This window comes from Syngnathus acus, chromosome 1, assembly GCF_901709675.1.
Source record: "Syngnathus acus chromosome 1, fSynAcu1.2, whole genome shotgun sequence".
In the NCBI taxonomy this organism is placed as follows: domain Eukaryota; kingdom Metazoa; phylum Chordata; class Actinopteri; order Syngnathiformes; family Syngnathidae; genus Syngnathus; species Syngnathus acus.
In genome coordinates, this window is record NC_051087.1 from 906,364 (window position 1) to 934,343 (window position 27,980).

General features: G+C 46.5%; 5 protein-coding genes across 12 annotated transcripts; 3 read left to right on the forward strand and 2 right to left on the reverse strand.

Annotated features, from left to right (window-relative positions):
- The first annotated feature begins 1,638 nt into the window (after positions 1 to 1,638).
- trip10b (thyroid hormone receptor interactor 10b) lies at positions 1,639 to 27,765 on the forward strand. 2 transcript variants are annotated; one of them, XM_037257295.1, is made up of 16 exons: positions 1,639 to 1,795; positions 3,050 to 3,165; positions 3,242 to 3,295; positions 3,530 to 3,677; positions 3,754 to 3,816; positions 4,026 to 4,130; positions 4,217 to 4,345; positions 4,658 to 4,804; positions 4,884 to 5,045; positions 5,274 to 5,300; positions 6,013 to 6,122; positions 6,355 to 6,487; positions 6,561 to 6,637; positions 6,866 to 6,960; positions 7,058 to 7,237; positions 27,469 to 27,765. In XM_037257295.1, exons 1-15 carry the CDS (start codon positions 1,772 to 1,774, stop codon positions 7,201 to 7,203), a joined length of 1,536 nt encoding a protein of 511 aa, XP_037113190.1. In that variant the 5' UTR covers positions 1,639 to 1,771; the 3' UTR covers positions 7,204 to 7,237; positions 27,469 to 27,765. The 2 variants fall into 2 exon arrangements, with proteins under 2 accessions (XP_037113190.1, XP_037113199.1); XM_037257304.1 differs by lacking the exons at positions 5,274 to 5,300; positions 27,469 to 27,765 and having other exon boundaries at positions 7,058 to 7,532.
- sh2d3a (SH2 domain containing 3A) lies at positions 7,618 to 16,241 on the reverse strand. 2 transcript variants are annotated; one of them, XM_037257241.1, is made up of 17 exons: positions 15,968 to 16,241; positions 15,509 to 15,626; positions 15,017 to 15,075; positions 14,770 to 14,927; positions 12,161 to 12,200; positions 11,973 to 12,089; positions 11,759 to 11,902; positions 11,358 to 11,620; positions 11,213 to 11,298; positions 10,973 to 11,092; positions 10,742 to 10,902; positions 10,499 to 10,672; positions 10,156 to 10,433; positions 9,907 to 10,078; positions 9,712 to 9,823; positions 9,336 to 9,521; positions 7,618 to 8,126 (listed from the first exon to the last, which is right to left on the reverse strand). In XM_037257241.1, exons 1-17 carry the CDS (start codon positions 16,055 to 16,057, stop codon positions 7,930 to 7,932), a joined length of 2,475 nt encoding a protein of 824 aa, XP_037113136.1. In that variant the 5' UTR covers positions 16,058 to 16,241; the 3' UTR covers positions 7,618 to 7,929. The 2 variants fall into 2 exon arrangements, with proteins under 2 accessions (XP_037113136.1, XP_037113145.1); XM_037257250.1 differs by lacking the exons at positions 14,770 to 14,927; positions 15,017 to 15,075; positions 15,509 to 15,626; positions 15,968 to 16,241 and adding an exon at positions 13,650 to 13,957.
- LOC119126106 (proto-oncogene vav-like) lies at positions 14,924 to 24,826 on the forward strand. Of its 6 annotated transcripts, XM_037257179.1 has the most exons (30): positions 14,924 to 14,939; positions 16,260 to 16,400; positions 17,146 to 17,319; positions 18,058 to 18,150; positions 18,224 to 18,340; positions 19,019 to 19,135; positions 19,236 to 19,294; positions 19,367 to 19,432; positions 19,516 to 19,624; positions 19,693 to 19,782; positions 19,858 to 19,926; positions 20,196 to 20,396; positions 20,459 to 20,554; positions 20,671 to 20,739; positions 20,896 to 20,982; positions 21,160 to 21,245; positions 21,317 to 21,452; positions 21,518 to 21,627; positions 21,687 to 21,788; positions 21,866 to 21,960; positions 22,192 to 22,214; positions 22,304 to 22,340; positions 22,434 to 22,570; positions 22,654 to 22,719; positions 23,068 to 23,099; positions 23,298 to 23,408; positions 23,477 to 23,564; positions 23,679 to 23,805; positions 23,906 to 24,072; positions 24,145 to 24,826. In XM_037257179.1, exons 4-30 carry the CDS (start codon positions 18,064 to 18,066, stop codon positions 24,196 to 24,198), a joined length of 2,538 nt encoding a protein of 845 aa, XP_037113074.1. In that variant the 5' UTR covers positions 14,924 to 14,939; positions 16,260 to 16,400; positions 17,146 to 17,319; positions 18,058 to 18,063; the 3' UTR covers positions 24,199 to 24,826. The 6 variants fall into 6 exon arrangements, with proteins under 6 accessions (XP_037113074.1, XP_037113084.1, XP_037113095.1 ...); XM_037257189.1 differs by lacking the exon at positions 14,924 to 14,939 and having other exon boundaries at positions 23,909 to 24,072; XM_037257200.1 differs by lacking the exon at positions 14,924 to 14,939 and having other exon boundaries at positions 23,912 to 24,072.
- Positions 24,406 to 25,649, reverse strand: ubl5 (ubiquitin like 5). Its single transcript, XM_037257344.1, has 5 exons — positions 25,500 to 25,649; positions 25,161 to 25,229; positions 24,930 to 25,013; positions 24,758 to 24,795; positions 24,406 to 24,581 (listed from the first exon to the last, which is right to left on the reverse strand). Exons 2-5 carry the CDS (start codon positions 25,214 to 25,216, stop codon positions 24,538 to 24,540), a joined length of 222 nt encoding a protein of 73 aa, XP_037113239.1. The 5' UTR covers positions 25,217 to 25,229; positions 25,500 to 25,649; the 3' UTR covers positions 24,406 to 24,537.
- Positions 25,670 to 27,755, forward strand: pin1 (peptidylprolyl cis/trans isomerase, NIMA-interacting 1). Its single transcript, XM_037257332.1, has 5 exons — positions 25,670 to 25,851; positions 26,453 to 26,538; positions 26,989 to 27,097; positions 27,166 to 27,276; positions 27,358 to 27,755. The coding sequence occupies exons 1-5, from the start codon at positions 25,794 to 25,796 to the stop codon at positions 27,465 to 27,467; spliced, it is 474 nt and encodes a 157-aa protein (XP_037113227.1). The 5' UTR covers positions 25,670 to 25,793; the 3' UTR covers positions 27,468 to 27,755.
- Positions 27,766 to 27,980: the final 215 nt, after the last annotated feature.

Consider the following 27,980-nt stretch of genomic DNA (forward strand, 5'->3'; position numbering starts at 1 on the left):
CCCCCCCCCCCCCTCCATCACAATGATGAAAAGGAGCAGGGAATGATGGCTGGCCGTGTTCCCATGGCAACAAGGTCAAACTTCCAGGACAATATAAGTCTGATGTGGTATCATCTCTCCCCATGATTTTTAAAATCAAGCAAATTTGAATGCTTCAAAAGAAAAGATTGGCTCCAAATTCAGTTTTAGGAACGTGTTTGTGTAAAACAATTCCAAAAGGTACAAATGTGTAAGGTGTAAATACATTTGATGGAAAATTGCATTTTTTTAATGTTCCTATGCAAATAGGTGTGTTTCTGGAGTGCCTGCCTGTCTTGCTTGGACAAAGTTTCTGAGCAAAGCAACCACTCTTGTGTCAACGCCAAAAGGTAAGCAGAGCTGCACGATAGCAGCAGTGCTGTAAGGTGAGTTGAATTTGTTCCATAACCCCATTTGTCTCTCAAATCCTCTTTTTCCATTGAAATGAATGAAAATGAGCAAAATGTAACGTAAAGAATGAACTTGATTAATTCCTTGCGACTCCCGTTCCGTGGGAACGGATTGAGCTGGCCACTAGGGGGCAGTATGACGCCTTCATGCAGACACCAAGGAAGAAACGCTTTGCGACAAATGTGACTTTTCGCAGAGGATTAAAGCTACGTTACTTTGAGTAATATTTTGTCTGTCTATATGCGCCGTTCTGCTCAATATCCTTTTCATTGTGTTTTAGTTTCAAACTAGCAGACACAAAGTTGTGTGCTCGTCTGAAATCACTGCTTTGTTATGATTGTGTTTAAATCGACATTCCCTCCGAATAGAACCAGATTAACTTGTTTAATCAGATCAAAGGGTCAAAAGTCAGCATTCTTATTTTTATTCTACCACCAGTTTTTGTATTGGCTCATATTAGAGTGTGCCTATTGTTATGGCTAATTACTGATTCGGGAAATGTTTGTTTTTTTAATGTTGCTATTATTATCTAGAGTCACTGTGTCAAGTAGCTATTTTTAGTTGACTCCTTCATGCTTAGGTTAGTAAGTTGATTTGAGTTGGTGGCAATTGACGTTGTCTTTACGAAAATAAATGATAAACGTAAGGGTGCCGGGAAAAGAACCCTGTGGGACACCAGAAGAAAAATTTGAGTTGGATCAACTGAGCACAGTTGGAGCGGTGTCAATTTTAAAGATGCAAAGTTTTCTTTTCACAATTTTGGAAAGATTTTGACATTTAAAAAAAAAATTCAGTTGAGTGTTTATTTGGTTGTTGACTCCTTCATTCCTCCATTACAGTTTGTTCTAAGCTTGTTTGTTCTTGAGTTACTTTGCTTGCTCACCACCCGATGTTATCGGGTTCCTGCGGAGCTTGCTGATCAGCTGGCAGCTACCTTGGGTGTGTTGCGCAATACAGTCTGATTGACTTTTATTCGAATCGTCAAGTTTGTTAGTGTGTGTTGCTTGCCCATGTTTGATTATCTTCATACACATTTCACGAAGATGTGGACCTATTAGTCTTTCATTCCCATTTCATTTGTAAACTTTTATTTGCTTTTCTGGAATTGTGTAAACTGCTGCTGCTACTACTTTAAGACTAACTTAGCTTGCTGTGCTCCTCCCATATTTTCTCTCTCTTGTTCTCTCTCTCTCTCTCTCTCTCTCTCAGGACGCAAACCAGTTTCAGGAGAAGCAAGGGTAAAAAAAAAAGTAGGCTTTATTTTGTGCAGGGAGAAGGCGTGGACTTCCTCCGGACCCTTCCAGGAGAATTCCAGCTTGAGAGACGTGCGAGAGGTGCAGACATGGACTGGGGCACCGATTTGTGGGTGAGTTTCACATCTTTGACGACAACTTGTGGCTTTTAGGCCCGCTTTGAGTCTTGGGTGTGTAATAATGTGTGTGTGCAAGCGTGTTTCGCAATCCCTCCCGCATACCTTCTGCTGTTCTTCCTTAAAGGTGTACACTTCTTCACCTGGTTGTTTTTCACGCGTGACAGGAAGTCCGCTCGTCCGCGACGGGACGCGTCCACACTTTGTTGTTGTTGTCGGCGGCGGCGTTGTTGTGGTGTGTGTATGATGTCGGTTTTGAACACCTCTTGCTTATATGTCCCAGATCAATTATATTGATTATTACACGACTTCATGAGTTGGTCGTTTTTAGTACGATGACGTTTGGTTCTTGGGTCGCTTGTGCTTTCGTCCATTGATTTGTATGTTAATTAACTCTTCTTTACTTTGTTTGTTGTTATCCAGTCGTTGTTTGACTGGTTAGCTCCGTAGTTAGTTTCATCCGTGCGTTCTTTTGTTCCTTACTTAGAGAGTTTCATTCTAAATACGTTAGTTGATACAGTTGTGGAGATAAAAGATCAACAAAGTGCTAAGAACGGAACCCTGTGGAACACCAGAAATGATGACGTTGCAGTGATAAACACAATATTGTCATTACGTTGCGTTTTGGGGGGGGGGTTATTTCATACAGAATGAAACGATCAGTCAGTCACAATAGTTTTAGCACTTTTTAATTTGATCACTTAGGCCTAAGCTTGTTAAGTTATTCACTATAGCTACGACGATACCGACTCGCGTGAGTACGTTCCGGTTCTCGTTATGGCCGGCTGAGATTTGGATCACGTGTCGTCGACGGGCGTGAGGGGAGGCGGGACGAGTCGGACTGGTTCGGGCCTCGGCGCAGATCCCGGCATCGGCGTGACGACTTCAGGGCGTTATCAGTGGAGCCATCTGGTTGGGGCTCAGCTGACTCGCTCACCCCTCGACCCGCTTTCCTCTCCATTGCCCCCCCCCCTCCCCTTCCTGCCCTTTGCAAGCGCTCCCTCCCTTCCTCCCCCTTCCCCAATTGGCCTTGACATCACTTAGGTGGAGTCTTTGTCTTACTCACTGTGCAGAAATTCCAACTCCACTACGTCATCGTGTCTTTCCCGCGATGGCCGTCACACTCACTCAAGCAACACAACAAACTTACGCAACTCATGCATACGACAAATATGCACATGTAACACACAAGCGAGACAAAAGCCTGCACAAGATACACGGGGCAAACACGTCTGATGCGTGTGACGTCAGGACCAGAACGACGTGATCGACAAGCATACTCAGTCGGGCTTGGACCTGGTGGAGCGCTACATCAAGTTTGTCAAGGAGCGCACGGAGATCGAGCAGAGCTACGCCAAGCAGCTCAGGTGCGCGCCGCTCGCCTTGCGTGTCTGCGTGTGCGCCTGTGTCGTTGTGTAACGCCGAGTGCGCCCTGTGTCGCAGGAATCTGTCCAAGAAGTATGCCAAGAGAGGAAGCAAAGATGAGCAGGACTGCAGGTCACAACACAACTACGTGTATTTGTGTATTCATCTTTAGCTTGTGTGCTATGTGTGTCAAGTTGCTGGTTGTGTCTTTGTCTTTTTGTTCTGTTATGAGTGACTATTGTGTGCTTGGAGTTCCAGATTGTGTGATGTTGTCTCTTTTTATTGGGGTCAAGTTGTTTTTTTTTTTTGTGTCTTCTTGTTGTGTTCTTGCCGTATGTTGCTAATGTGCGCTTTTGTCCCGCTCAGATTCAGCAACCACGCGGCCTTGCAAGAGATCTTGAGCGAGATGAACGACTACGCGGGGCAGCGGGAGCTGATCGCCGAGAGCATGATGACCAGCATCTGCGTGGAGCTCACCAAGTTCCTGCAGGACCTCAAGCAAGACCGCAAAGCGGTGACGACCCGCCGCCGCCGCCCGCACGCCGAGCCACCGTTGCCCCTGAACGCAGCAGCGTGTGTTTCCTTCACAGCACCTTTCTGACGCCAAGAAAGCCCAACAGAACCTGGAGAGCAGCTTCAAGCTGCTGGAAAGTGTACGTCACCTCGCGTTGCATCTTCACCTTGTGTGTTTGATGCGACTTTTGTCAGGTGCTGCGTTTGTGTGCTCGCGGCGACTTTGTGTCCAGCCACATGTTCCGTGTGTCCCGCTTATGATGACTTCATCAATGACGTGTGTGTGTGTGTGTGTGTGTGTGTGTGTGTGTGTGTGTGTGTGTGTGTGTGTGTGTGTGTGTGTGCGTAGACAAAGAAGCGCTTCGCCAAGGAATGGGGAGAAGCTGATAAAGCGACGCAACAGGTGGAGAAAATTGAGAGCGACCCCAACGCCATAAAGATAGACGTAGACAAAGTAAACTCTCTCACGCACACACACACACACACACACACAGACACACACACACGCGCTGACATGGTTGTCCTTTTCGTCTCTGGAAGGCCAGGCAGCACGCACAGGCCCGCACGCACACGGCGCATGAATGCCGCAGCGACTACGCGGCGCAGCTGCAGAAGTTCAACAAGGAGCAGAAATACTTTTACTACTCGGAGATCCCGCAGATATTCAATGTGAGAACATCAGCATCAGCTTGGAGAGCATATATGCGCCTCCATTTTGGGGGGCAGCCATTTTGCCACTTGCTGTCCACTGAAAATGACATCACAGCTCACTGATTTTCTGAAGCTGAGTTGTGATTGACAACTGTCATGTCATCCATCCATCCATCCATCCATTTCATTTTCATTGGCAAAATGGGCGCCCCCTGAAATAAAAAAATAAAAAAGCTCTACAAATACAATAGAAAGAAAATTTGTGGGTTGACTTGAATGACATTGTTGCGACTCATCACACACCACCTGACAATGTGTGTGTGCGTGTAGAAGCTACAGGACCTCGATGAGCGCCGGATTCGCCGTCTGGCGGAAGGATACAGCCAGTTCTCAGACTTGGAGAAGAAGGTGCAGCCCATCATCTCCAAATGTCTCGACGGAATCTCGGCGGCCGGAGCAAAAGTGGATGAAAAGCAGGCTAGTCGCACACACAATGGTTTTGTGTGTTGATGCTCAGTTGTTTGATTGTCGAACATGTACACAACGTGTTTGTCAGGACTCGCTTCTGTTGGTGGAGCAGCACAAGTCGGGCTTCGAGCGCCCCTGCGACTTGGACTTTGAGGACTACACGCAGGGAATCAAAGCGGCCGGCTCCGACTCCAGCCTCAACCTGCCTAAAGTTCGCGGCAAACTTTGGCCCTTCAGCAGGAAGCACAAGGTCAACACACACACACACACACACACACACACAGTCACACGGTAAAGAATGCTGCCGAGTGAGCGCGGTGATAAAGGAAAGCGTGCATTCCTCCCCGGCCGGCCCCCCGGGGAAGGGCCCGTCTAATTCCCGCACTGACTTGTTTCCTCCGCACGCATGCACGCCAGCAGCACTTTTGCAGTTGTTTGTGTTGTTGCATCTGATGAGTGATTCTCTCTCACCGTCCAGACGTCGCCCCATGCCGAGAAGCACCTGGTAACTCGTTGTGTTTGGTTTGGGCCGTACGGTGCTGGAAGCTGCCCTTTTCCTTTCTTCTCAATGACAACGTTTGATTCTGTGATGTCACAACGGCACGGCCGCGATGTCGGGGGACGCCTGCGTTTAAAAAAAACAAGCCGTTCCTAATACTTTGGCCAGCTCCTTGGGACAAATTATTAGGAACATCTCTTGTTGCGAGGCAGACAGTTTGGTACCACAAGACCAAAAAAGGAAAAATAAATCAAGTTGATTTGAGATGTAGTATTTTGTTTGTGCAGGCATACCTAATCCAGTGGCCGAGGATCTTTCTTAACATACCGTAATTTTCGGACTATAAGTCGCGGTTTTTTTCATAGTTTGGGTGGGGGGGCGACTTATACTCAGGAGCGATTTATATACATATATATGGGTTTTTTTCACTTTTTTGGGCATTTTATGGCTGGTGCGACTTATACTCCGGTGCGACTTATAGTCCGAAAATTACGGTATGTTGCTTTTAAATTATTCATGTCATGATATCATAAAGAAATGACAAAATAATAACAAAGGTAAAAATGAAGCAAGTTTGAAAACAATTGTTGCAGATTTGTGACCTCACAGAAGGAAAAAAAAAATGATTGTGGCTTTTGTTTGGAATCCTGTTGGTGGTCAGCATCCATCTTGCGTGCTTGACATGGATAATCATTCTGGCGTGCGTGTGTGCGTGTAGCCGCCGCCGGCAGAGGACTGCTCTCACCTTCCTCCCGAGCAAAGGAAGAAGATGCTGCAGGCCAAGATCGACGACGTGTCCAAAAAACTTCACATGACGCTGGAGACCAGGTGAGAGCATTTCTTTCAACATTTCGTTCAAATAATTTCTTAACGTGGTATACATTCTTTTTAGCAAAATGGGGGGCAAAAAAATCATTCTATTTTGTTGGGAAAATAAATGAATTAAAAAATAAATTGAAGTGATAAAAATGATAATGAAAAATGAAATGAAAACTAAAATAAATGACGAAATAAATTGCAAGTTGTTGCGTTTTCAAACGTGAATGTGTGCATGTGTCAGCGAGGCCCTGGAGAAGATGAAAGGCGTGTACGAGCAGAACCCCGACATGGGCAACCCGTCCATTCTGGAGCCGCAGATCACCGAGACGGCGCAGAACATCGGATACCTGCGCGGCGAGCTTGCCAAATACGAAGTACAAGCTGTGCGACTCCAAATTCGCCGTCCTGCCAAGAGCCTCCTCCTATTTTTTAATTTTTTTTTTGCAGACTTGGTTGTCAGAGGCGGTGGGAGGAGACGAATGCGTCAATGCCATCAACAACCACCACCACCTCACGGAAAAACCGTAAGCATCAAACTTGAAATACTTTGGGATTATGGATTTTATTTTCATTTTATTTTGACTTGTTTTCTTTACAAAAACAACATTAGTGCTATTATTATAATAAACATGATTTTGTTTCTTAGGTCTCTTTCATTTTCTTTTCCATTCATCTGCGTCTGCTTTTTTCGTCAGTGACCAGTCGTCGTTTGGGTCCGCAAATTGCTAACGTGGTCTCGTGTCCGTTCGCAGGGCGGAGCCGTCTGAAAACCAACACAACATTTACACCGAGTTTGACGATGACTTTGAAGACTGTGGTCAGTGCACGGCTTTGTACACCTTTGAAGGTTGGCCTTTTTTGATTTTGTTTATTATTGTAAAAAACATCGTTGGTGCAATTTAAGGTGAAATTAAGTCAGGCTTTTCATTTGTATTTCCACGCAGGCAACAGCGAGGGCACCATCTCGGTGACAGACGGCGAGCTTCTGACCATCATGGAGGAGGACAAAGGCGACGGGTGGATGCGGGTCGTCCGGGCCAACGGGGAGGAGGGCTTCATCCCGTCCTCCTACGTCAAGCTGGTGTCCTAACGTCACAGCTCATCCTCCCACACACACACACACATTTTTAATTTCGATTTGGTCGCTGTAGCCACTCTCTCTGCTGCTTCTCTTTCCTGATTGGATACTATTTTTATACTATTTAAAATATTTTAAGACAGACATAGCCCCTCAGCAGCGCGCCCCACTGACCTATTTGACGATGATTTTTATTATCATTATTATTCCGAGAGCCTGTTCAAGGTTGGCGCCGCCTTTCGGGCCTGACTCACACTGGATACCGCGCTAAAATGTTACAATGGATGTATCGTACAAAGTACATATTGTAAGCAGAATGAACATTAAATATGAACGACAAAGCCGGTTGTCGAACTTGATATTCGGGCGGCCGTGTTCATTGGCGCATCCTTGTCAAGCTCAAAATAATGCACGGGAAAAACAAAAGAAAAATAAACATTTATTAGCCGATATGTACACGAGCGAACAAAAACATTTGGTAGTGTGACGGCGGCGGCGGCTCAGTCCAAAATATGTCCAGAATTAGTGAATCGGTGAAACATAATGTAGCGGACAATTGCCATAAAAAGTCACGTGTCCACTCTTTGAAATCATAACAAAAACATTTTGATCATAAAATTCGAAGTTTGTCCAACTGCCTTGATGGGCTGTGGTCCACGTAAAAATTGAATGGCATTCGCATGATTGAACACGACGGACAAAATCACATTTTGATCAGGAAAGCTATTCCCCACGGTCTCAGCTGAGAGGCTGCTGCTGCTCTTCGGGTCTGATGTCCACCTGTTCCAGTTTATCCGAGAGCACGCAGAGAATTTTGTCAAACTTCTCATGGCGTTCCTTGCTGTCCGCCTCCGCTCCCGACTGGCCCCAGAAGAGTCGCAGGGCGAACTCGGTCCGGAAGGCCTCCAGCAACTCGGGAACAGGTGTCCAGCCGCCTAGAGGGGTCGAAGGTCAAGGTTTGGTTTCTTTGATTTGACATTTTGAAATTCACCTTTGCAATAAATGCTATTTTATTTAGAATACCATCACACCATTACAAAAATTAAGTCATTGTTTTAAGTAAAAATGTTAACGTTAAGACATTATTTCTGAGTAAAGTGATAAGAATGTAATGATAATAATAGCAGAAATGAATATTTCTGGTTTGAAACTATTATGTGAATAAAGTCACATTTTCTTACAAAATAAAATACAAATAATTATGATTGGTAATTATCATTTATATTATATTTTTAAAATGCATGATACTTGATTGTAGTATGCTATTATTATTAAATGCCTGTAATATTTTCTAAATTGCGGCTTTTGTTTCTGTCCTTTAAATGTCATGCGGATGAGCGTGAACTCATCACGTGACTTTGGCTGCCTGGCGTATGACGTCAATTTCGTCAGGGGTGACGTTGTCGACGTCGGTTCTGACGTCATTTCCTACAAATTACGGCGCGAATCGTACACTGGGCAAAGGTTGGCTCCCCTTTTGAAGTTCGGCTTGAGTTTTCTTTTTTCAGGTTACAAAACTTTTGACTTCAATCTTCGCTCAATGTCATTCATCTTCGAGCACGCTACTGAGAAAGAAGGCAAATGGGTGAGTCCATTCAATTAGCTTGGTTTAGCATGCTAACCGCTAGCCGCTAATTCCCTGTATGGCGATTGAGACTTTTCTAAATTGTTTTGTGACGCCGTGAACAATATTTGTCCTGACGTGGTTGATGTACCTTCACAATGTTTCCCTTTTCATAGGGCTGTGATTTATTGTCATTGTCTATTTCGACTTATTTACCGGCTAATTAGCACATTATAATGATGGATGCTAATTAGCACGAAATGATTATGGAGTAAACTGTAATCAAGATTTTGAACGTACGTCCAGCAAAATTTGAAATGGAAGAGATATATTTTAAACAAGAGAATGCAATGTTGGAATGTTGAAACTTGTTCCCGAAGTGAAATGAATGAATACAATAATTAATGGAAACATTTTTCTGAAGACGTAAAGATGTTGTGAAGGTAAGATGCTTTTTCTTTTTTCGACAAGTCCTTGTTTTTTCAAGTTGTAACATTAGAATATTTAAAGTCTTAGAAAAAGAATAGAAAACAAAAAATATCATAATACCATAGCTGGCAAGAAGTGTGTGAATGCGTACTTGCGAGCAGAGCTTTGGCGTGCTCCTGGTGTTGGCGTGCCTGTGCGGCGTGTCGCCGAGCCGCCTGCAAGAGGTCAAAGAGCATTTGGCAGCCTCGCTGGCTGTCCTCCGCGAGGTCCTGGCCCTCCATCAGCAGCAGCACGGGAATCAGGTGCGGCACGGCCACCGGAACCCCCGAAATGCATTCTCGACACAGAGGGGAAAAAGTCCCATTTTAGGAAAGGGATGCGTGATACAATCTGACATCAAAATGCTCGCCAGTAGATGGCGCTATACTATGGCTACTGGCAGAATTTGGGTTCATTTTGATGTGTTGTTGGGTCACTGGGGTGGCCCACCTCTGCCGGGGACCTCGGCTCATTCTTTGTGGCCTTACCGTCGCTGTCATTGAGCGAATTCATGAAAGGCTTCAGGGTCTTCTCGAACAGGACGGCGCTCTCCGTGTGGTTCCTCCGCAGCAGGCGCCACGTCATTTGCAGCCGCACCACCTACACGAGCGGTCATGAGGCGGAAGTGAGTGTGTAGACTTTTCATACCCCCGCCACACATTGGAAGAGCGCTACCGTCCCACCTGAGGCATGTCCAGCGCCTTCATGACGGCCGAGAAGGCGTAGAGGTCGTGGGCGTGCTCCTTGAGAGCTTGCGCCAGGAGGATGAACCTGTGCAGCACCGTGGCCCGTTGGCTCACCGTGCCCGTGCAGCCCAGGATGTCCACGGCCACGCCCAAGGCGATCAGATGATGCCTGTGAGAGGGGGGGGGTAGATACTCGTTTTCTTTTCTTCTTTCTCCTGTGCGAGGTTTGAATGTTTCCTTTGGTACCTCTCAAGCAGATCTTGCCGCAACTGACGGCCGTGCGGCAGCGTGATGAGCTCCAGACCCGAGGCCACGCCCATGGTGCGCCTCTGCTCGGCCGTCACGCCCACGATGCGCGCCACCTGGCAGTCCACGCTGAGAAGGTGCAGCGCGGTGGTGTTGGCGTCCGTGCGGGCGAAGAGCTCCTTCAGCTCCAGCAGCACGCTGGGCTCCAGCGGCCGGTTGTTGTCCGGCAGCAGCAGCGACTTGAAGCGGTCCAGCTGGAAGCACGAGCTCCATTCCACCTGAGACGGACAACATTTCCAGATGGAATCTACGGACGTGTCGTGTTGCACGGGGGAGTCGCAACCTGAGGACGTTCAAAATGCTCCTTGTCGGGCAGTCGCGGCAGACGGGACGCCGCCTCGTCGCTGTTTTCCGCCTCCAGGAAGCCGAAGGAGGTCTCCGTGATCCGAGCCCGGCTCTGCCACTTTTCCTCCGCCCGAAGTCGATCGACGTGACCCTTGCGCCGGGACTGAGGCACCTGAACACAGGAGAGCAAACTTTTCACACTTCCTGGAAAAGACTTTTAGAAGAATTATCCGTGTCAGACCTGAACGACCAGCTCGTCGTAGAAAACGGACGGGTCGTCGTCCCGGTCCAAAGGCGTGGCGAGTAGCGAGGCTTTGGGGAACACGGCAGAGATCCGGAGAGGCTTGGGGGGCGCTCGAGAGTGCAGCTGTCCATCAGAACCCCGCAGCGTCACGCCCCCACCTGAGCCCAGAGGACCAATCAAGATCTCGCCTGCTGAAAGTTTTTGTCGGCTCATGTGTGCGGACGTTACCGGGGTGACACGTGCGCGTTTGCCGCGGCTTGGGGCTGAGGAGCGGCTCGCTCCCCGTGCGGAACACCGGCGAGATGGGAGGGGGGCCGGCGTCTTCCGGTTTGGCCTTCTGAGGAGTGCCTGCGTGCGGAAGCGTACCCATAATGATGCTCGGCTGAGGGTGTGGACAAAAGTATCGGGACGGACCTCTTAACTCGAGTTTTCAAAGTGATTTTGAGCCACTCTCTGTGTGACAGGTACCTGGCCTCAGGTTGCTGTCCGACTGGGCCGACTGGAGCAAAGGCCTGCATCCGAGGTTCTCCAGGTTACCGGGGTGACTCCCGCTCCTGCTGCACAGGAAGTGAGGTTTAACGGGAACTGACGTGGATGTCCACCCTTCGCTCACCTGAGCAGCGGGTTGGCGTGCAGGGCGTCTCCCGGCGCGCTGCTGAAGCTGAGCCGTTTGCCGCGTTCCACATGCGACTTGGCCTCGGCGGCCCGCTGCCGCTCGGCGATGACGCGCAAAGGAAGCGTCCTGGTCAGCGGGTGGAAGATGATGGCGCCCGAGGCCTGGGAGATGGGCCGCCGGTCGCCCACGTAGAAGCGGATCAGAGCGGGGACGTTGTCGAAGCGGTCCTCTTCGAACTGGAACAGCTCCCGGGAGTAGCCCTGCCTCACACACATTTCAGGGCGAGGCGTCGTTCGAAATTGGTGAACAAATCAGCTTCGCTAGCCAAACCGGTTTTGCCCGTGCCAAAAGGAGCATCTTTGAAATGTCTATGAAGAGACTGAAGCCTGCCGCCGCACCTTTTTGGGTCTCAGCACCACCCGTATGATCTTGAAGTGCATGGGCTCGTTCCTCCAGTAGCAGCTGAGGACGTAGTCGCCCGGAGACGAGCTGGAGTCTCGCACCAGGAAGTCCCCGTCCCTGTCGAAAAGAGCCTCGGCAGCCTGGAGGACATCCGCCGTTGGTTTTTCCATTTGTATCGTATTTGTGTACGTTTGCAGTCGACGGTTGCACCTCTCTGGTGAGGGGTCCGTGGTACCAGGCATGGCTCCTGGGGTCCTCGGTGCTAAGCTTCAGCTCTTCCTCCAGTTCCTTCTTCAGCACGTCCATCTCCTTGTGACCACTAAACACCTGCGTGGCACGCACGTCGCCTCGTGTCAAATACGTAACGCACGTTGCGTCGGCGTGCGATTCGCGTTTACCTTCAGCCGGCTCAAGTATACGGCAAGGCTCCTCCTTTTGCTGGAAAACAAAATTGACAATTTTGGTGTACTCATGCTAACGTCATACTCTTTAAGCCAGCAGCCTGCTTTGGTCTCCAGCTTGTCACGATATGACACTCCCGTATTTTTTTTCCAGACATGTGGCGGACAATGCGGAGCGTCAGCCGCGAGCAAACCTCCTGTTTTCCAGCCTCCCTTTTCCCGTCCTTCCTTCCTCCCGTCGCCACCTCGTGCATCAAGGGACCACTCGGCTTCGGGGCCGAGCTCACCGCCGCTACAACCTCGGCAACGCGCGCACATGACCATCGCCCCGCCGGAGGCATTGGTGACATTTTAAGGCCTTTATTTGGACGTTTGACACAATGTCTTTCTTGTTCCACTCTACCCGATTTAAAGCAGAGCCAAACAGGAAACGCTGCCGGTGGGAATAAATAGCTCATTGATAGAACACGTGCACAGACTGACAATGTGGCAAGTCAACAAATGTTATTTCAAGGAAACAAGTTCATCGGAAGTGGAAAACTTTGCTAGTTGGAACAAACACCAGAGAAGAGAAACAATGTAGTTAATTAAATTTCAATTATGTGCACATATTTTCATCAAGCAGATGCTAATGTCAGGCGCTAATGTGACTAGCGTGTGGCTGAAAAAAACAAAAACAAAGGAGGACACAGCTGTATTCTACCGGGTTTAAACTTCGACTTGTCATGCTACGCCACCAGTTGTAAAGCTGCGCTCATTTAAGTTAAATAAGACAAACTAAAACACCCAAAAACTGAATATGAACATGCTCCCCCTCCTAAAGCCATAGCTTTTTTTGTCATGATATTTGAGCAAAAATTGTTATTACTGTGTTGAGAATATTTACTGGTGAGAAGCTGGAAATCTGAAAATTTGGCCAATTGTATGTCAAACAATCAGTAATGAAAATAGTTGTCAATGAATTCATAATCATCAATTGATTGATCAATTGTTGCATCACTACTAGAAACCTACTGGTCACAAGCCTGTTATTAAAAGTCAAAAGTAACTCCAAAAAGTATAGTAACACCTCAAAGAGTGAGTAGTTAAGGGCCAATAAAACGGCAAAAGTAACAGCGAACATGTCTATCAGTGTGAGTAACATCCTCTTTTTGGGGCGTTGGTCTTGCACACCTGAGCACGCGCGTGCTCGGGGAAAGTCTGCCTAGCAACAAATACCTGGTTGGCCCATGATCAATATTTGTCAGGCAAATGTCAAGAAAGTTTGGGCTGAAAACATGCTACTGAAGAGAACAAAATGGGGCGCGCTACTTGGATTTAAAAAAAAGTCAATACCGATGTATTATTTATTGAAGCCTGACATGTCGCAACACACGTCACGTACGCGCGTTAAATATGATCAAGCGGCTCGTTGAACATCTCGCGTGAACTCGCGAGGTTTGTCCCAAAACAACTTAAGTCCCGAAGCAAAGCGATCTTTCCCTACCTGTCAGTGCCGTCCGTTCACTGCTCGCTCGTCCCGAACATGTTGACGGTCTGCGGTCCGGAAGGGACTCCGAGAGAGAAACAAGAACCTTCGACCCGGTCCCTCCCAGCTCGCCGCCGCCGCCCTCCTTTTTTTCTCCTCCTTCCCTCAGTTGGTCGCCCCCCCACCTCCTTCCCCGACGACAGGCATGTTCCCACAAGCTTTCCCGGGCACTCCCTCTCCCCCGCCCGGGGCCGCGTTGCCCGAAAGCCGCTATCTGAACACATTCCTCGGATACCGATACAAGTCGGGCCGCCTCTTTCACCTGTCATCAAGTAAGCCGTTGCCTGGCGTCCGCGTTTGATTCTTTTATCATAAACGAAATGTTTTTCAACCGTGAGTAACAACTTGGTGCCCGCGGGCAAAGCCCTGCGAGGGGCCCGTTGTAAAAAGAGCTCATCGGTGGTGGGGCATTGTGATTTTCTAGGAAACTTGTAGAAGTGATCATCTGAACATGTAAAAACTGGCAGCGGTGAATAGAAAGCATGGTGCACAATGACACTTTTCTTATCACAAATTATTGAGAGAATTGTTATCACATAAAATATAAATTTGTGATCATTTAAAATGATCATTATCGAACATAATTTGTGCAAATATAGATATATAGTTGCTACAATTTATGTAATATATAAATATAATATATACTTTTAGTCCAGGTTGTGCAAGCTGTTGTCAAGGTGTTGTGCGAGTTTCTGCCAGCTAAACTGTTGATGTCTTAAATGTATGTGTTATATTTCAAACAGCTTATTCAAGGTGGCCCACAAGCAGCTACATATACACTTAGAACTAAATAGTTGAACACTTGTGTACATTTCCCCCCTTGGTACAAACAAACCGGCCTTCAATCTATTCTTTTCACCTCTAGCTGGGTGTGAAGATGCAATCGGCAGTGAGTGGCTACTACTTGACTTTAGGACCGCCGATTTTACAAGCGAGCGGTTAATCATTACTGCTAACACGAGTGGATCGAACATTTTTTTCAAGAGTAGACAACACTGTGCCAATTGACTATGAAAATCAAGGACAACAAATCCTCTCCCTCTGATTTAGCAAGACGTGTTTTTGCAAGCGTGTTTACCTGCGCTTGCTTTCTCGACAGCCGTCCAGCGTGCCAGAAGCGTGATCCTCGTCCAGAGGCCGCAGCTGCGTGCAGGACGCGGACAGGCGCTGTTTCTTGTCAGCGCGGTGGAGGCGGGGCAGGACACTCTGGCGGAAAAGATCCTGCCTTGGCTTCACCTGGGGGAAGCGGTAAGCAACTTTTTTTTTTTTTTCTTCTTCTTCTTAGCATGACTTCAGTAACTGTCGTTGTGCGTCCATGCTCTTACCAAATCCAAGGACGAGCCCAGCGAGTACTTCCTGCTCACTCTGCGCTCCATTTGCACACCTGAGAGGATTGGGGGAATTTCAAAAGAGGAACGTGTCAACATTCGGTGTCAGCCCAGCAAGATAAGCTATGTAGCATTCTCCAAAACCAGGATTCATTGGCCCGTCCATATTCTTTGTTTTTAGAAGACCGTGGCTCAAAGTTGACTGTTCTTTTTGCCTGAGCAGATTTGCAGTGTAAATCTTAACAAGTGTGCAAAGTGCTGACTCCTTGAAAGAAAATGCTTGTATTGTTTATAGGCACCACTCCCCCACCCGCAACACTCTGGGTTCGGGTTACGGTAGAAGCCGTCCGTTCTCCAGTTGTCATAGTAACAGAAGCTGTGCGTGCTCACGATGACCTCAGTGAAGTCAAAGTTGTTGAAAAGTGGGTTGTAGCTCTATAAAGCGTGTCTTGTACATGTGACTATTTGAAGTAGAGGTGAAGACTTTACCCAAGTGAGGGTAGAGCTTCTGGCGGTGGCTCAGAAGCTGAGTCAGGATGGTTTCTCTGTGCAAGGCATCCTCGATCCCCGCCTGCTTCAGCTCGTCGTCGTTCACGTTCAGCAGACCCTAAAGTCACATGGTCAGGACTTCAATCTCAATTTAAAAAAAAAACATGGGTGAGTACCAATACCAGGTTTTAGTAGTGGTGCTGATCCAAAATTAGAAATTAGACAGAAATTAAATATAAAAAAATGAATTAATTAGAGGTTTTTTTTTTTCTCAAAAACTAACATTTCTTGAAACTTCTAATGCAGGCTGTGTTTTTTATGTATTATTTGAAAATGCGCCGGGCGAATGAAGAACTCATTGAAGGCCTCAAATGGCCCCCAGGCCGTACTTTGGACACCATTTCTAGCATCTGTGGTTCAAATGTCACAAAATCGATTTCTGGCCAGACTTTCACATACCTCCAGTCCGTAATATTCACTCTCCAGAGCCTTGGTATACTGAGGCAAGCCGATCTGCCCCAGCCACCAAGCGATGGAGCGATTATTCATGTCTGACCCGCGCAGACGAAAACAATCACCAGCAGAAAGTGGCAGGCAGCATGACTTCCGTCAAGTCGAGCACTTTGCTCCAGAATCCGGCCGGCTCCTTCGAAATTCCGGGAGCGCTTCCGTGCGATGTTTCGCTTTCTCCCGCTTTTCCCGTATCCAACTGGTCACTAACCGTCTGTGTCTCACCTTGTCCCCCTCGCAGAGGAAGCCAATGGCACGGCACGGCTGCAACGGCGCCAACCAATTGGAGCGCGCGTTGGGGAGCGGGCCCGGGCGGATCCTGGCATGTCAAAGACGACGCGAAGGGTGTGCGTGTGAAAACGTAGCTGTCAACGTGTCACAGGTGAGACGCGCAGGCACTCCAGTGAGTGTGTGTGCAAAAAGTCATGATGTACTTGGAGTCGTCAAATAATCCACTGTGCTGTGCATTCAAATCAATTACGAGACTCGTTCAAAGAGAAAATTTGCCTTGGCAGCATTTTGTATACTTTTCATCTTGCAAAAATACATATTTTCTTTGAAAAAAATGGAATGTTCTCATAGAACTGTTGATCTCAGAAGGAAACCGTTTTCTTTATTTTTCACAAGACAAATGACTATCTTGAGAAAAAATACTGTTCTCAAACTTTTATCTCAAAAAAAAATTTATTCTCATGTTCCAAGTTTTTTCTTAAACACTTTTTTGACTTTTAGTCTCCCACTTGATTTGGTCTGTGAATTTAAAAACGTTATTTTAGACTTCACTTTTTATCCTAGAAAAATATGCATTTTTTTTCTCAAGCTTGATATCGAAACAAATTTACTTTAACAAAAGTGACTATTTCTAAGAATCAGATAGTGAAATCATCCTTTTCAGCCTTAAAAGCAATCATGGTCACTGAGATGATGAACGTGGTTTCTGTCGGCTGCTCAGAATCACAGCGACCTCTACAGGACAAAACGAGATCACTTTTTTCTTTTTTTACAATTTATCCCATTTACATTTCCAGATACTTTCACATCCTTTCTTCATTGTTTGATTCTTACATCATCATGGGAAGTTAAATGATGAAACTGCACATCTGACTTGGTGTGACTCTCCTGCTCAGGTTGCCGTAGCAACGGCCCTGCCGTTTGCCCGACCGTGACTGCGTGTGTCAGGAAAAAGGAAGTACCACGACGGAACTAAAGAACACCCACCACCAAACAGAGGCGGAACGACAGAATGTGACAATGAAGTCATAGACGAGAAACGACCGTCCGCACCGAGGAAGCGTCTGAAGGTGAGTGACTTCTTTCTTCTGCCTTGACTTTTGCCCGTCTTTGGAGTGTGTGGACTTTAATAAAAAGCAAAAATGGCCTTATGGACATAAGTGTTGGGACAATCTACAGGAAGTGAAAGTTGAAGGTGTAGTTTTCATGACCACATAACAGGTTTTTATGGGTCTGACTGTGGTGTGTGTGAATTGTCCGTTTTTAAGAAGTGGGCCCACGCATATGAATGTAACATTTTGAATCAACTTTTTGGATTATTTTTTTTTTCTTTACGATTTATCCAAGGGATCCAACACACGATGTGGGAAAACAAAATCAGTGCTTGTTTGTCATTACTGTTCTTATAGTTTTGGATTTATTCAAAAAGAACACACACCTGAAACATAGCCATGGTTGTCGCAGTACCACAACTGACCTACAGGAGGTTGTATGAGCATCCAGGCTGACAGGAAATACAAAGAAAAAGAAAGTAGTTTCACTTTTCAATGGGGTTCGGGACTAACCCCCGAGGAAGGTCATTTGTTCGAGAATGATTGTTTATGACACAGTACTGTGTTTTTTGTCAAATACTGCTTAGAACACAAAAAATGAAAGCGAATGAAAACCAAACACCAAGCCTTTTCAAAACAATGAAAGCTAATACAAATTTTATACTGGGTCTATATACTAGGTCAAACGATGAAAACATGCAAACTGCGCAAATGTGGATCAGCTGATTGCTTGACAGTGGGTGCGCTTACTAACAGGACAAGATGGAGTTGTGGCGCCAATGTGCAAAATGGCTGATCGGGTGCCGCGTCTTGCCAGAGACGCACCGTGTCACATGGGAGGGCGCCCAGGTGAAGCCACGCGTTCTCGCCACTCCATTAGCGTAGCTTCTAGCTTTTAAAATGACATTTGTGTGTGTGTCAGGTGTGTGACCTCGCTCAGGCCCTGAGAGATGGCGTGCTGCTGTGCCAGCTTCTCAACAACCTGCTGCCTCTGGCCATCAACCTGAGAGAAATCAACCTGCGCCCGCAGATGTCCCAGGTAAGGGCGGATAGAAAAAGTCAACACACCCCTGTTCAAAGGTATTTTCCAATACTTTTTCCACCTTTCATGTCAGCCATTGGATATATACAAGCATTTCAATTTTGTTGTTGTCGTCGGCAGACTTTTGTGTGCGTGCGTTTCACAAACGTGAATCTTTAGGAAATCCCCCATGGGGCCAATCGTATGTTTGGACACGTCCGGGTCATAACAGACAATGACACTCGGGAATGCACTGTGTGACACACATACAGGAAGTTATGTAAAATGTCATCTGTCATGCCCCGCCCACCTTCTTCTACATTGGTTGGAACATGAACACCGCTAGGCGCTCTCGGCGGTTATTTTTGTGGTTCCTATCATTCGTATCGCTTTGTTCACTACCTCATTTGTGTCGCGTAATGTCTTTGTCATACGCAGCACTTTTTGACCCACATTTTATCAAACAAGTTAACAACGCTCACCACGGCAAAATCATTTTCTGTCTTTCCATGCTAGCGTTAGTTTGTTTTACAATGACGATAATGCAACACTGCCATCTCTTGGCGTCTGCTTGTCATTACAGTTATGTTCCAGACAAGTTGTTGAAAATGTACTTTGGAGTTCCTGTTACGTAGCTATATGAATGAATGAATGAATGAATGAATGAATGGTCATTTGTAACGCTTTCTCCCCCAGTTCCTGTGCCTGAAGAACATTCGGACCTTCCTGGGTGTGTGTCAGAACAAGTTCCAGCTGAAGAAGAGCGAGCTGTTTGAGGCCTTTGACCTGTTCGACGTGCGCGACTTTGCCAAGGTGAGTAGCTCGTGTTTTGTTGATATAATACAAATAGCGTGTCACTGGACTTTATAATTCATTGATTTTTTTTTTTTTTATGTGTTTTCTTGTGCGACAGGTGCTTAGCACTTTGTCCGTCTTGTCTCACTCACCCATTGCTACACGAAGAGGATTCCAGTGAGTACATCGTTATTGTAAAAAAACAAAAAAAAAGTACAAGGTAATCATGCAATGAATGCTGTCCTGCAGACCTTTCCCAATGGGAGTAGACATTTCCGATGACGACATCTACAACGGCCTGTCGGACCACATCGAGTAAGCAAGCGCTCCAATTTTGACGCGAAAGAAATCAAGCGTACGTCTTTGTAAATGCGTGTCGCACCGGCGGTGCTCCGCAGCGACACGGTCGATGAAGCGGACGACTTGTACGACTGCGTGGACGACGCCGAGGCGGAAGGGGATGAAATCTACGAGGACTTGATGAGGACGGTCGAACAGCCCGCGATTGTGAGTTCTCTCGGTTCCCGGTCGACCTTCCGACGTGCTCCCCTAAGCGTATTTTTTTATCTTCGCAGAAGCCCGGGGTGGACAAGCGAGAGTGCTGCCTCCAGGAGATCAAGCAGACGGAAGAAAAGTACTCGGATACTCTGGAATCAATTTTACTGGTGGGATGCGTCTCCACGCACATGCGCACGCATGCTCGCACGGATGTGGTGCTCATTTATTTCCATTGTCATCAGCACTTCAAGAAGCCTCTGGAAAAATTCCTCCAGGCTCAGGACCTCGAGAGCATCTTTGTCAACATACAGGTACACACAGATTCGCTCCAAGAAGGATTTGTGCTGAATGGTGTTTTTTTTTTTTTTTTTTTAAATAGTACATCCAGTACCTGATTGTTGTTGTTGTTTTTATTTATTTATTTATGGAGCATGTGTATTTATTTATTTTATTTTTTGGTATTTAATGCACACACATGTTTCTGTCCCGCTATTTAGGAATAACATAATGACTTGTTCCACTCGTGCACACTCAAGTTTTGAATGTGGATTTGTACTGTGAACATCATCGGCGCGTGTAGGATTTGTCCAGCGTACATCGAGAACTTTCGGACGAGATCCGGAGTTCCGTCGCCAACGGAGCCAAAAACCTCCACTGGGTGTTTGTCAACTACAAGGAGAGGCTCCTGCTCTACGGCCACTACTGCAGTCAGGTGGAGACGGCCACCAAGCATCTGGACAAACTGTCGGGTAGCAGAGAGGACCTCAGGATGAAGTTGGAGGTGCACAAAAGCCTTAGGTCTGCTTCTTTGGACTTTCCCCTTCATCTTGTCTTGTTTCTCAGGTGTGTTCCATGAGAGCAAACAGCGGCAAATTCTCCCTCAGGGATCTTCTTATGGTGCCCATGCAGAGGGTCCTCAAATACCCTCTGCTCTTGCAGGTATCTTAATTTTAATATTCCCGTTAAAAAAAAAAAAAGTTATCTCATCTCTGTCCGATAAAAGCTGAAATTGAAGCTGTTCTTTTTTTTTTTTCCTGTACTTTGTTCATCTCCAGGAGCTGGTCAAACACACCAGCGACCCGTCAGACAAGGAGAACCTGCGCACGGCTCTTGACGCCATGCGAGTGAGTTTGTGCGTGTACTACACTTGCCACCATTTTGTGTTTTTTATAACCCCAAATAAAGTTCAGCTGTTCAAGTAGGCATTTCCTGAGTAGAAGGGGTGTGTTGACTTTTGATACCCGCTGGATGTGCATCGCTATGGTCATTTGATCCACCAGGACCTGGCGCAATGTGTCAACGAGGTGAAGCGAGACAACGAGATCCTCAAGCAGATCATCACCTTCCAGTTGTCCATCGAGAACATGGTGAGCTGATGTGTGTGTGTGTGGCTTGCCATTTAGTGAGACCGCCGTCTGTGTTCAAATGTCTGGCAGCATTATTTTCAAAGTTAAATAAAATACAAAAATAAATTAGTTTATTTTTTTTTATTGTGTTTTAGTTTTATTTGTTTTATTTTATTTATTTATTTTTAATAATTCTAGTCACAGTCATTGGCCCTCTTTGGCCGCCCCAAAATGGACGGAGAGGTCAAAATCTGCAGCACAGAGAAGAAGTCCAAACAGGAAAGGTGAGTTTTTTTGTTTGTTTTTCTTCCCCTCTCTCTGCTTTTTTTCATATTAAATTGAATGTGGTCCACAGATACGCGTTCCTCTTCGACAAGGCCATGTTTGTGTGCAAGAAGAAGAGCGGCGAGACCTTTGAGCTCAAGGAGATCATTGCGCTCCAGCAATACCAAGTGCGAGACGAGACGGCGGGCGAGAAGGACAAAAAGAAGGTGCGCTTTGGTTTGAGGTTAGCGAAGGGATGCGACCCTAACAAAGGCTCGCTTCGTGTCCGCAGTGGTCCTACCTGTTCCTCTTGCTGGCCTCCAACGGGAAGTGCGGCTACGACTTGTACTTCAAAACACGAGAACTGAAGAAGAAATGGCTGGAGCAGTTTGAGATGGCTCAGTAAGTTTGGGAAAAGTTCCTTTTTCAAGGTTTCCTCATGTCGCTAAATGTGTGGGCAGATCCAACATGTGTCCCGAGAACGCCGTGGCAAACAACCACGATTTCCAGATGCACAACTTTGAGGAGACGGCGTGTTGCAATGCCTGCTCCATGCTGCTGAGGTCTGTCTCAGCCTTGCTGCTCGCTCTCCAAATCCAGAGGCTTGACCTTCTCTCTTGTCCTCCTTCCGTTGCCTCAGAGGGATTTTCTTCCAGGGCTACCGCTGCACGCGCTGCAAAACGGCCGCCCATAAAGAGTGCTTGGGCAGATTGCCGCCTTGCGGGCGCCGCTCAGGTCAGTCGCTACCAATTCAGGTATTGCCCCAATAGCCAAAAAGATGGTGCCAAAGTACTACTTTTGTATGAAACTGGGCATACAAAAACAGGAGCTAAGTACATTTGTTTCTGTAAATAACAGATAGGTTCCAGAAAAAAGTCTGAAATCACAAAAAAAAAAAGTGGGGGGGACGCATTTTGTCCATCTGTTTTGTTGGGATCGTTAACACTGATCATGTGACTTTTTCAGACCACTCAACTACTGCGAGAAAAGTGAGTCTCACATGACGTTCATTTCTCATCACCTACTGAAGTAATTGCGCTGAATTATTTTTGATCCTTTTCTTCTTTGTTGCCTTCAGAATAGGACGCACAGGTCCAAAGGGAGCGCCGGCATCGGTAAGCAAATTTCACAGCACTGGGGAACTTTGAATATCGTTGTGACGACTTTCTATTTCTTCTTTTCTATCTTTATCCTCCATGGATGCTCAGGATTTCCCAAGATGGAGGCGTGTCAGGAGTACTTCGGCCTGCCGCCGCCGCCCGCCGGCTTCGGCTGCCCGCTGCTCCTCTCCAAGGGCGACGTGGTGGAGCTGATGCGGGCGGAGGTGGACCTGTCGTGGTGGGAGGTACGTCGGCTGTGTGGCATGCGCTCATCATCATCATAACGCATCCGTCACATCACGAAAGCGTCCGTTTCGATGTCCCTCAGGGCAGAAACTTGAACGGAGGTCAGACGGGCTGGTTCCCCTGCGGCAGAGTTGTGCCCTTCTCGTGTGTGAGTATAAAGCGCCATGTGGCGTTTTCTGACGGGACTGCAAAAGAGTCGACTTGAACCGCTCAACTTTAATTAGGTGAATGTGATTGGACAAATCTGGAAGCAGATGCATTCCCTGTCATAAGAGGGTGTGCAAACTTGTGCAACTTTATCTTCCCCCCCCACCCCCCCTCACAAATGGTTTTAATTTGATTTTCTTTAACCAAACATTCTGATGGTCTCTTTTTCAAAAACTTGTCATTTGAGCATGGGTGTGCAGACTTTTTATACCCGCTGAAAGTCACAAAAATATGAATCTAAAAGTGATCGATTGAGATTGATCAGCCTGATCTCAACCTTTTCCCATAGAGGCCCACACCGGACCTGTCTGCTTTCAGCTGGTGAGTGCAACAGCAGTTTTATTTTCTTGTTTTATATGATAAAATATAGTTGAATTGAATCTTTACATTTGTTCATTGTAATATGTCTTTTTAAAGAAGCGCATTTCAACTTCAATTATATTTCCTATATTACATCATTGCACATGAACTCATCGAGATGCGTTTCATCTTTTCTTATCGGCCTCGCTGTGCTCTCAGGTTTGCGGGCAACATGGACCGGCCCGCCTCCAAGGAGCTTCTCGTGTCGCGCTCCGACGGAACCTACCTGGTCCGGCAGAAGGGCGGCGGAGAGTTTGCCATCAGCATCAAGTAAGATTCAGCACAGCAGAATTGCCCTTCTGGCCTGTTAAAAGTGTATCATTCTTCTACTTTGGCAGGTTCAACATGGACATCAAACACATTAAAATCACCTCCTGTGACGGCCTGTTCCGCATCAACGAGAAGAAGGCCTTCAAGGGTTTGGTGGTCAGTCCCTCAGGATCACATTTGTCATTTATATTCTTAGAAATCCATCTGTTGCTGTGCCTAACGATTAATTCATGAATATCGTGATATTCCCTCATGGGTGTATTGTCGTAGGAGATGATCAAGTTCTACCAGCAGACGTCCCTGAAGGAGTGCATCAAGGACGTGGACACCACGCTGCGCACGCCCTACAAGCAAGCCGAGCAGAGTAATGACCACAAGCCCCGCGACGCCGTCAAAGGTTGGTGCTTCTGTTCAAGCAAATTAAAAACCTCCCTGTATCATCACAGTGAGAGAAAACATTTATTGATTTTTTTTATGCGAAACATCACACACAGCAGCAGCAGGAGGAGGAGGAGGCAGCGCGCGCACTTTCGGCATAGCGAGAGCCAGGTACGACTTCTCGGCCCGCGACCGCTCGGAGCTGTCGCTGCGCGAGGGAGACACCATCAGAATCCTGTCCAGGAAAGGCCAAAGTGGCTGGTGGAAAGGAGAAGTCTACGGCAAGGTGAGCGAGAGCCAAACATGGAAAATGTACACAGCGTCATGCTTTGAGGGACTCACAGTGGCTGTTGCCCAGGTGGGCTTCTTCCCCGCCAACTACGTGGACGAGGACTTCTCGGACTACAGCTGACCTGCCCGCTCCGTCACGCCATAGAGACGTGTGTGCGTGTTTATGTTCTGGGGGAGCGAAGTCACTAATTTTTCTTGCCATTCTCCAAAATAATCCCTATTTTATTGATAACGTGGACTTTAAGGATTCCATGAGACTTTATTATGTGGTCAATGTTGTGTTATTTCAAGCCAAACTTTTGTTAATGAAGCAAAGACTCACTTTGCACAACGGTGGGTAAATAACCACTTTATTTCCAAAATATATTTAAAAAAAAATAATAATCACATGTTGCTCACATTATTTTTTTGTCCTGGTAAATTCTAATGATGTCATTTCCAAACAAATTGAGCCTTGCTTTCACTGGTAGTACAACTCCAGGTTCATGCCATCGTGGATCTCATCTGGGAAACTCAATTAAGTCAAAGGTCAAACTCATCAACTAACGATACCAGCATCGATACTTGTAAAAATTCTCAGGCTTTGTATGCACAGATACTGTATCAGCAGCTAAAATACTAAGTAGTTGTACACTGTCTGAAAATACATCACACAGCGGCATGTCAAGTGAAAAGGATACAGTCGCCCAGTGACACGTGGTCCTTGAAAATGGTGTACCTGCGCAGAGAATAATAATAAAATAATATAATTTAAAAAAAAAAAAATACCGACACAAAACAAGGATAGTCATACAAACATGACATCATCTTGCTGTACATTGGGCAAAAACAAAACAAAAAAAGTTTGCTTACCATTTCTTCAAGACTATTTTGTCATAACGCGTCCCCGTCTGAGCTGCAATGAGCTTCTTCAGGTCTCCGATGGTGTCCTCAGAGCTGGAAGGTTGACTTGTTGAGGAAACGCACACGTGACGTCATCCATAGCTAGTACAAAACCATGCGTCTTGGAACAAACAAGTTCAATGAACCAGACGGTGATTGGTTGATGTTATACGATTCGGCCGCTTTCAACGTCAAGGATACTTGCACTTTACCCGGACTTTCTTGCCCAGACGATCGTTGCACACCACTTCGATCATCTTGTCGTTGTATCTGCCGAGACAAACGTTACAAACGTCGAAGCATCGCACGCTTACAACGAGAGATCATTTTAAACAACCAGCACGTCGGAGCGGACGTAATAATGTACAGTTTTGCTCCCCTTTAAGGAAATAAGACCTAAAACGCAAGTCGAGTGTTTCGTTGAATGCAAGCTAATATGCGAGACGGTGAAATGTTATTTACGTAAACGTTTCACAATATGCAAACGTGGGGTTAAAATAACAAATTGTTTAAAATAATAGTGAAAGTTGTTTCTATTACCTTAAAACCAGCAGTAAAGGAGCAAAATTCAAGATTTTAACGCTGCTACGTTCCCGTCGAAATGCAGCTTTAGCTTGTGTACGCCAATCAAAAAGAAAAAACACGACAGCTTGTATTGGCCAATGGCAGAGACGTTCCAACCAAAGGCGGGGCTAAAGGGCAAAACAACGCGAGAGCCGTAAATACGTCGGTGATTGTCGCAAAGTGTTGTAGTCGCCCTCGCACACGATTTCTCTCTCCATTTGGATTTGTCACTTTTGGGGAGGAAAACCTGTGACGGTATAGTGAGTAACAATGGCAGACGAAGACGCGTTACCAGGGGGCTGGGAGAAGAGAATGAGCCGCAACTCAGGTGACTGAACAGGCGTGACGAGAGGCCGCAAACCGGCTGGCTTGTTTGCTATCTCCGCAATGTAATGTGCAACCTAGCTTGGCGACTAGCCAACCGAATCAGCATTGCGGCTGATGAATTAGCGCTAAGCTAGCCAGGTACAACTTAAGCGACGCGAGGCCAAGAGTGATATTAATTGTAAGTGTAGTCAAATATACTTATTACAATTTGTTGTAAAAGTTTGCAAATGATGTTGGCGCGCCAGCCGATCCGCCCCTGGGCCTGTGTGACGTCACAGTGCCGCTCAAGGTTTCTTTCAAAAGAATGTTTTGTCGGAATTTTCAGGTTTTGAGAATCCGATTGTCATATACATGCAAACCTTTAAGCTTTACCCTTAAATATTGTCATAATGCGAATTAAATTAGCGTCCCCTTCTCATTGGCTTTGTTGGGGTACCAATTCATGCTGAAATATGAAAATTATTGCCGTTATTGTTTGAACAGTAGATGCCCCCAAAGGTACGTGTACTCGCCAACGTGTACCAGTAAGAATCGGTACTCGCCCATTGCCAGTTTTTGGACAGGAGTTTGCCGTTGATAGAATATTATTGCTAATTCTGCAGGCAAGGTGTATTACTTCAACCGCGTGACCAACGCCAGCCAGTGGGAACGACCCGCAGCGGGAGACTCCCGTGGAGAGCCAGATAAGGTAATGTGCTGTTTGGAATTCTCTCAACCTTCATGAACTGCAGCTATGAAAGGTGAGCCAGCCGGTCATCATTTAAGCCAGGGGTGTCAAACTCATTTTTCTCACGGGCCGCATCATAGTCATCGTTTCCCTCGGAGGGCCATTATGATCGTCAACGTCTTCTATCTACAGTATAGGCTACAAAAAAACTGATGAATAACTAGTTTTGAAATCAGAGAGTAATAAAAACGGTTAAAATATTTCAAAAAGATGAATGGTAATAAAATGATCAAGCAAGATCGATTTTTTTTTAAAAAGTGAAGACAATTTGTAGTTTTAGTAATGATACAAAGTCGATGCCAAATTTGTCTCGCGGGCCACATAAAATGATGTGGCGGGCCACATCTGGCCCTCGGGCCTTGAGTTTGACACGTATGATTTAAGCGGTTCTCCTTTTTGTTTGTTTGCCAGGTGCGCTGCTCACACCTCCTGGTCAAGCACAACCAGTCCCGCCGGCCGTCTTCCTGGCGGGAGCAGAACATCACGCGCTCCAAAGACGAGGCCGTCGAGCTGATTCAGAGTAAGTCGCCAGGTCCTCGTCCGCCGCCTCACCCTTTTCTGTTTGGAATTATTTGATGTCCTTTTCAGACTATATCGAGCGGATCAAGTCGGAAGAGGACAAGTTTGAGAACTTGGCCTCCCAATTCAGCGATTGCAGTTCAGCCAAAAGCGGCGGAGACTTGGGACTCTTTGGCAGAGGTCGCTGATCCCTTTTCCGACTTGACTCGAGTTAATTGACCTCTCGTCACGTAATGCGTGTGTATGTTTCGCACCCCTCAGGTCAAATGCAGAAACCTTTCGAAGACGCCTCTTTTGCACTCAAGATCGGAGAGATGAGCGGTCCCGTTTTTACCGACTCTGGGGTGCACATCATCGTGCGCACTGGCTGACCACACACACACACACACCATGCACCCATCAGTCTTTGTCACAATGGTGCAAAGACGTAACGCCGATCTAATATTTGACAACAAACATACGCAATGTAACAGATTATCACGCAGATGATTGAAAGTGCATGTCACACAAGAAAAAGCCCGTCCTGCACTTTTTCTCCTCCGGAAAACCAAAAAAACGCAATTCCATTGCCCTCCTGTTCCTGCATAGCAAAAAATGACTGCTTTTAAAACATTCGTTATCCATCTGAGCTGTCAAAATAAAAGTCCTCTCTTTTTTTTGTTTTTTTAAGTGTCTCTACTTTCTTGACTGGTGCGGTTGAGCGTCTAGCGTAGCCACCTCACGGGTCGATGAAACGCGTCGATGAAATAAAAACGGCTCGAGACCTTTTGTGTTTCCGATTAAGATTTCAAGCTTTTTAGCCAGGGTTGGTGTTTTAAAGCGAGCCGGGGTCATAGCTTCAAACAATGGTTGGAGGGAGACAAATTTGGCTTTCAATTCAGGTG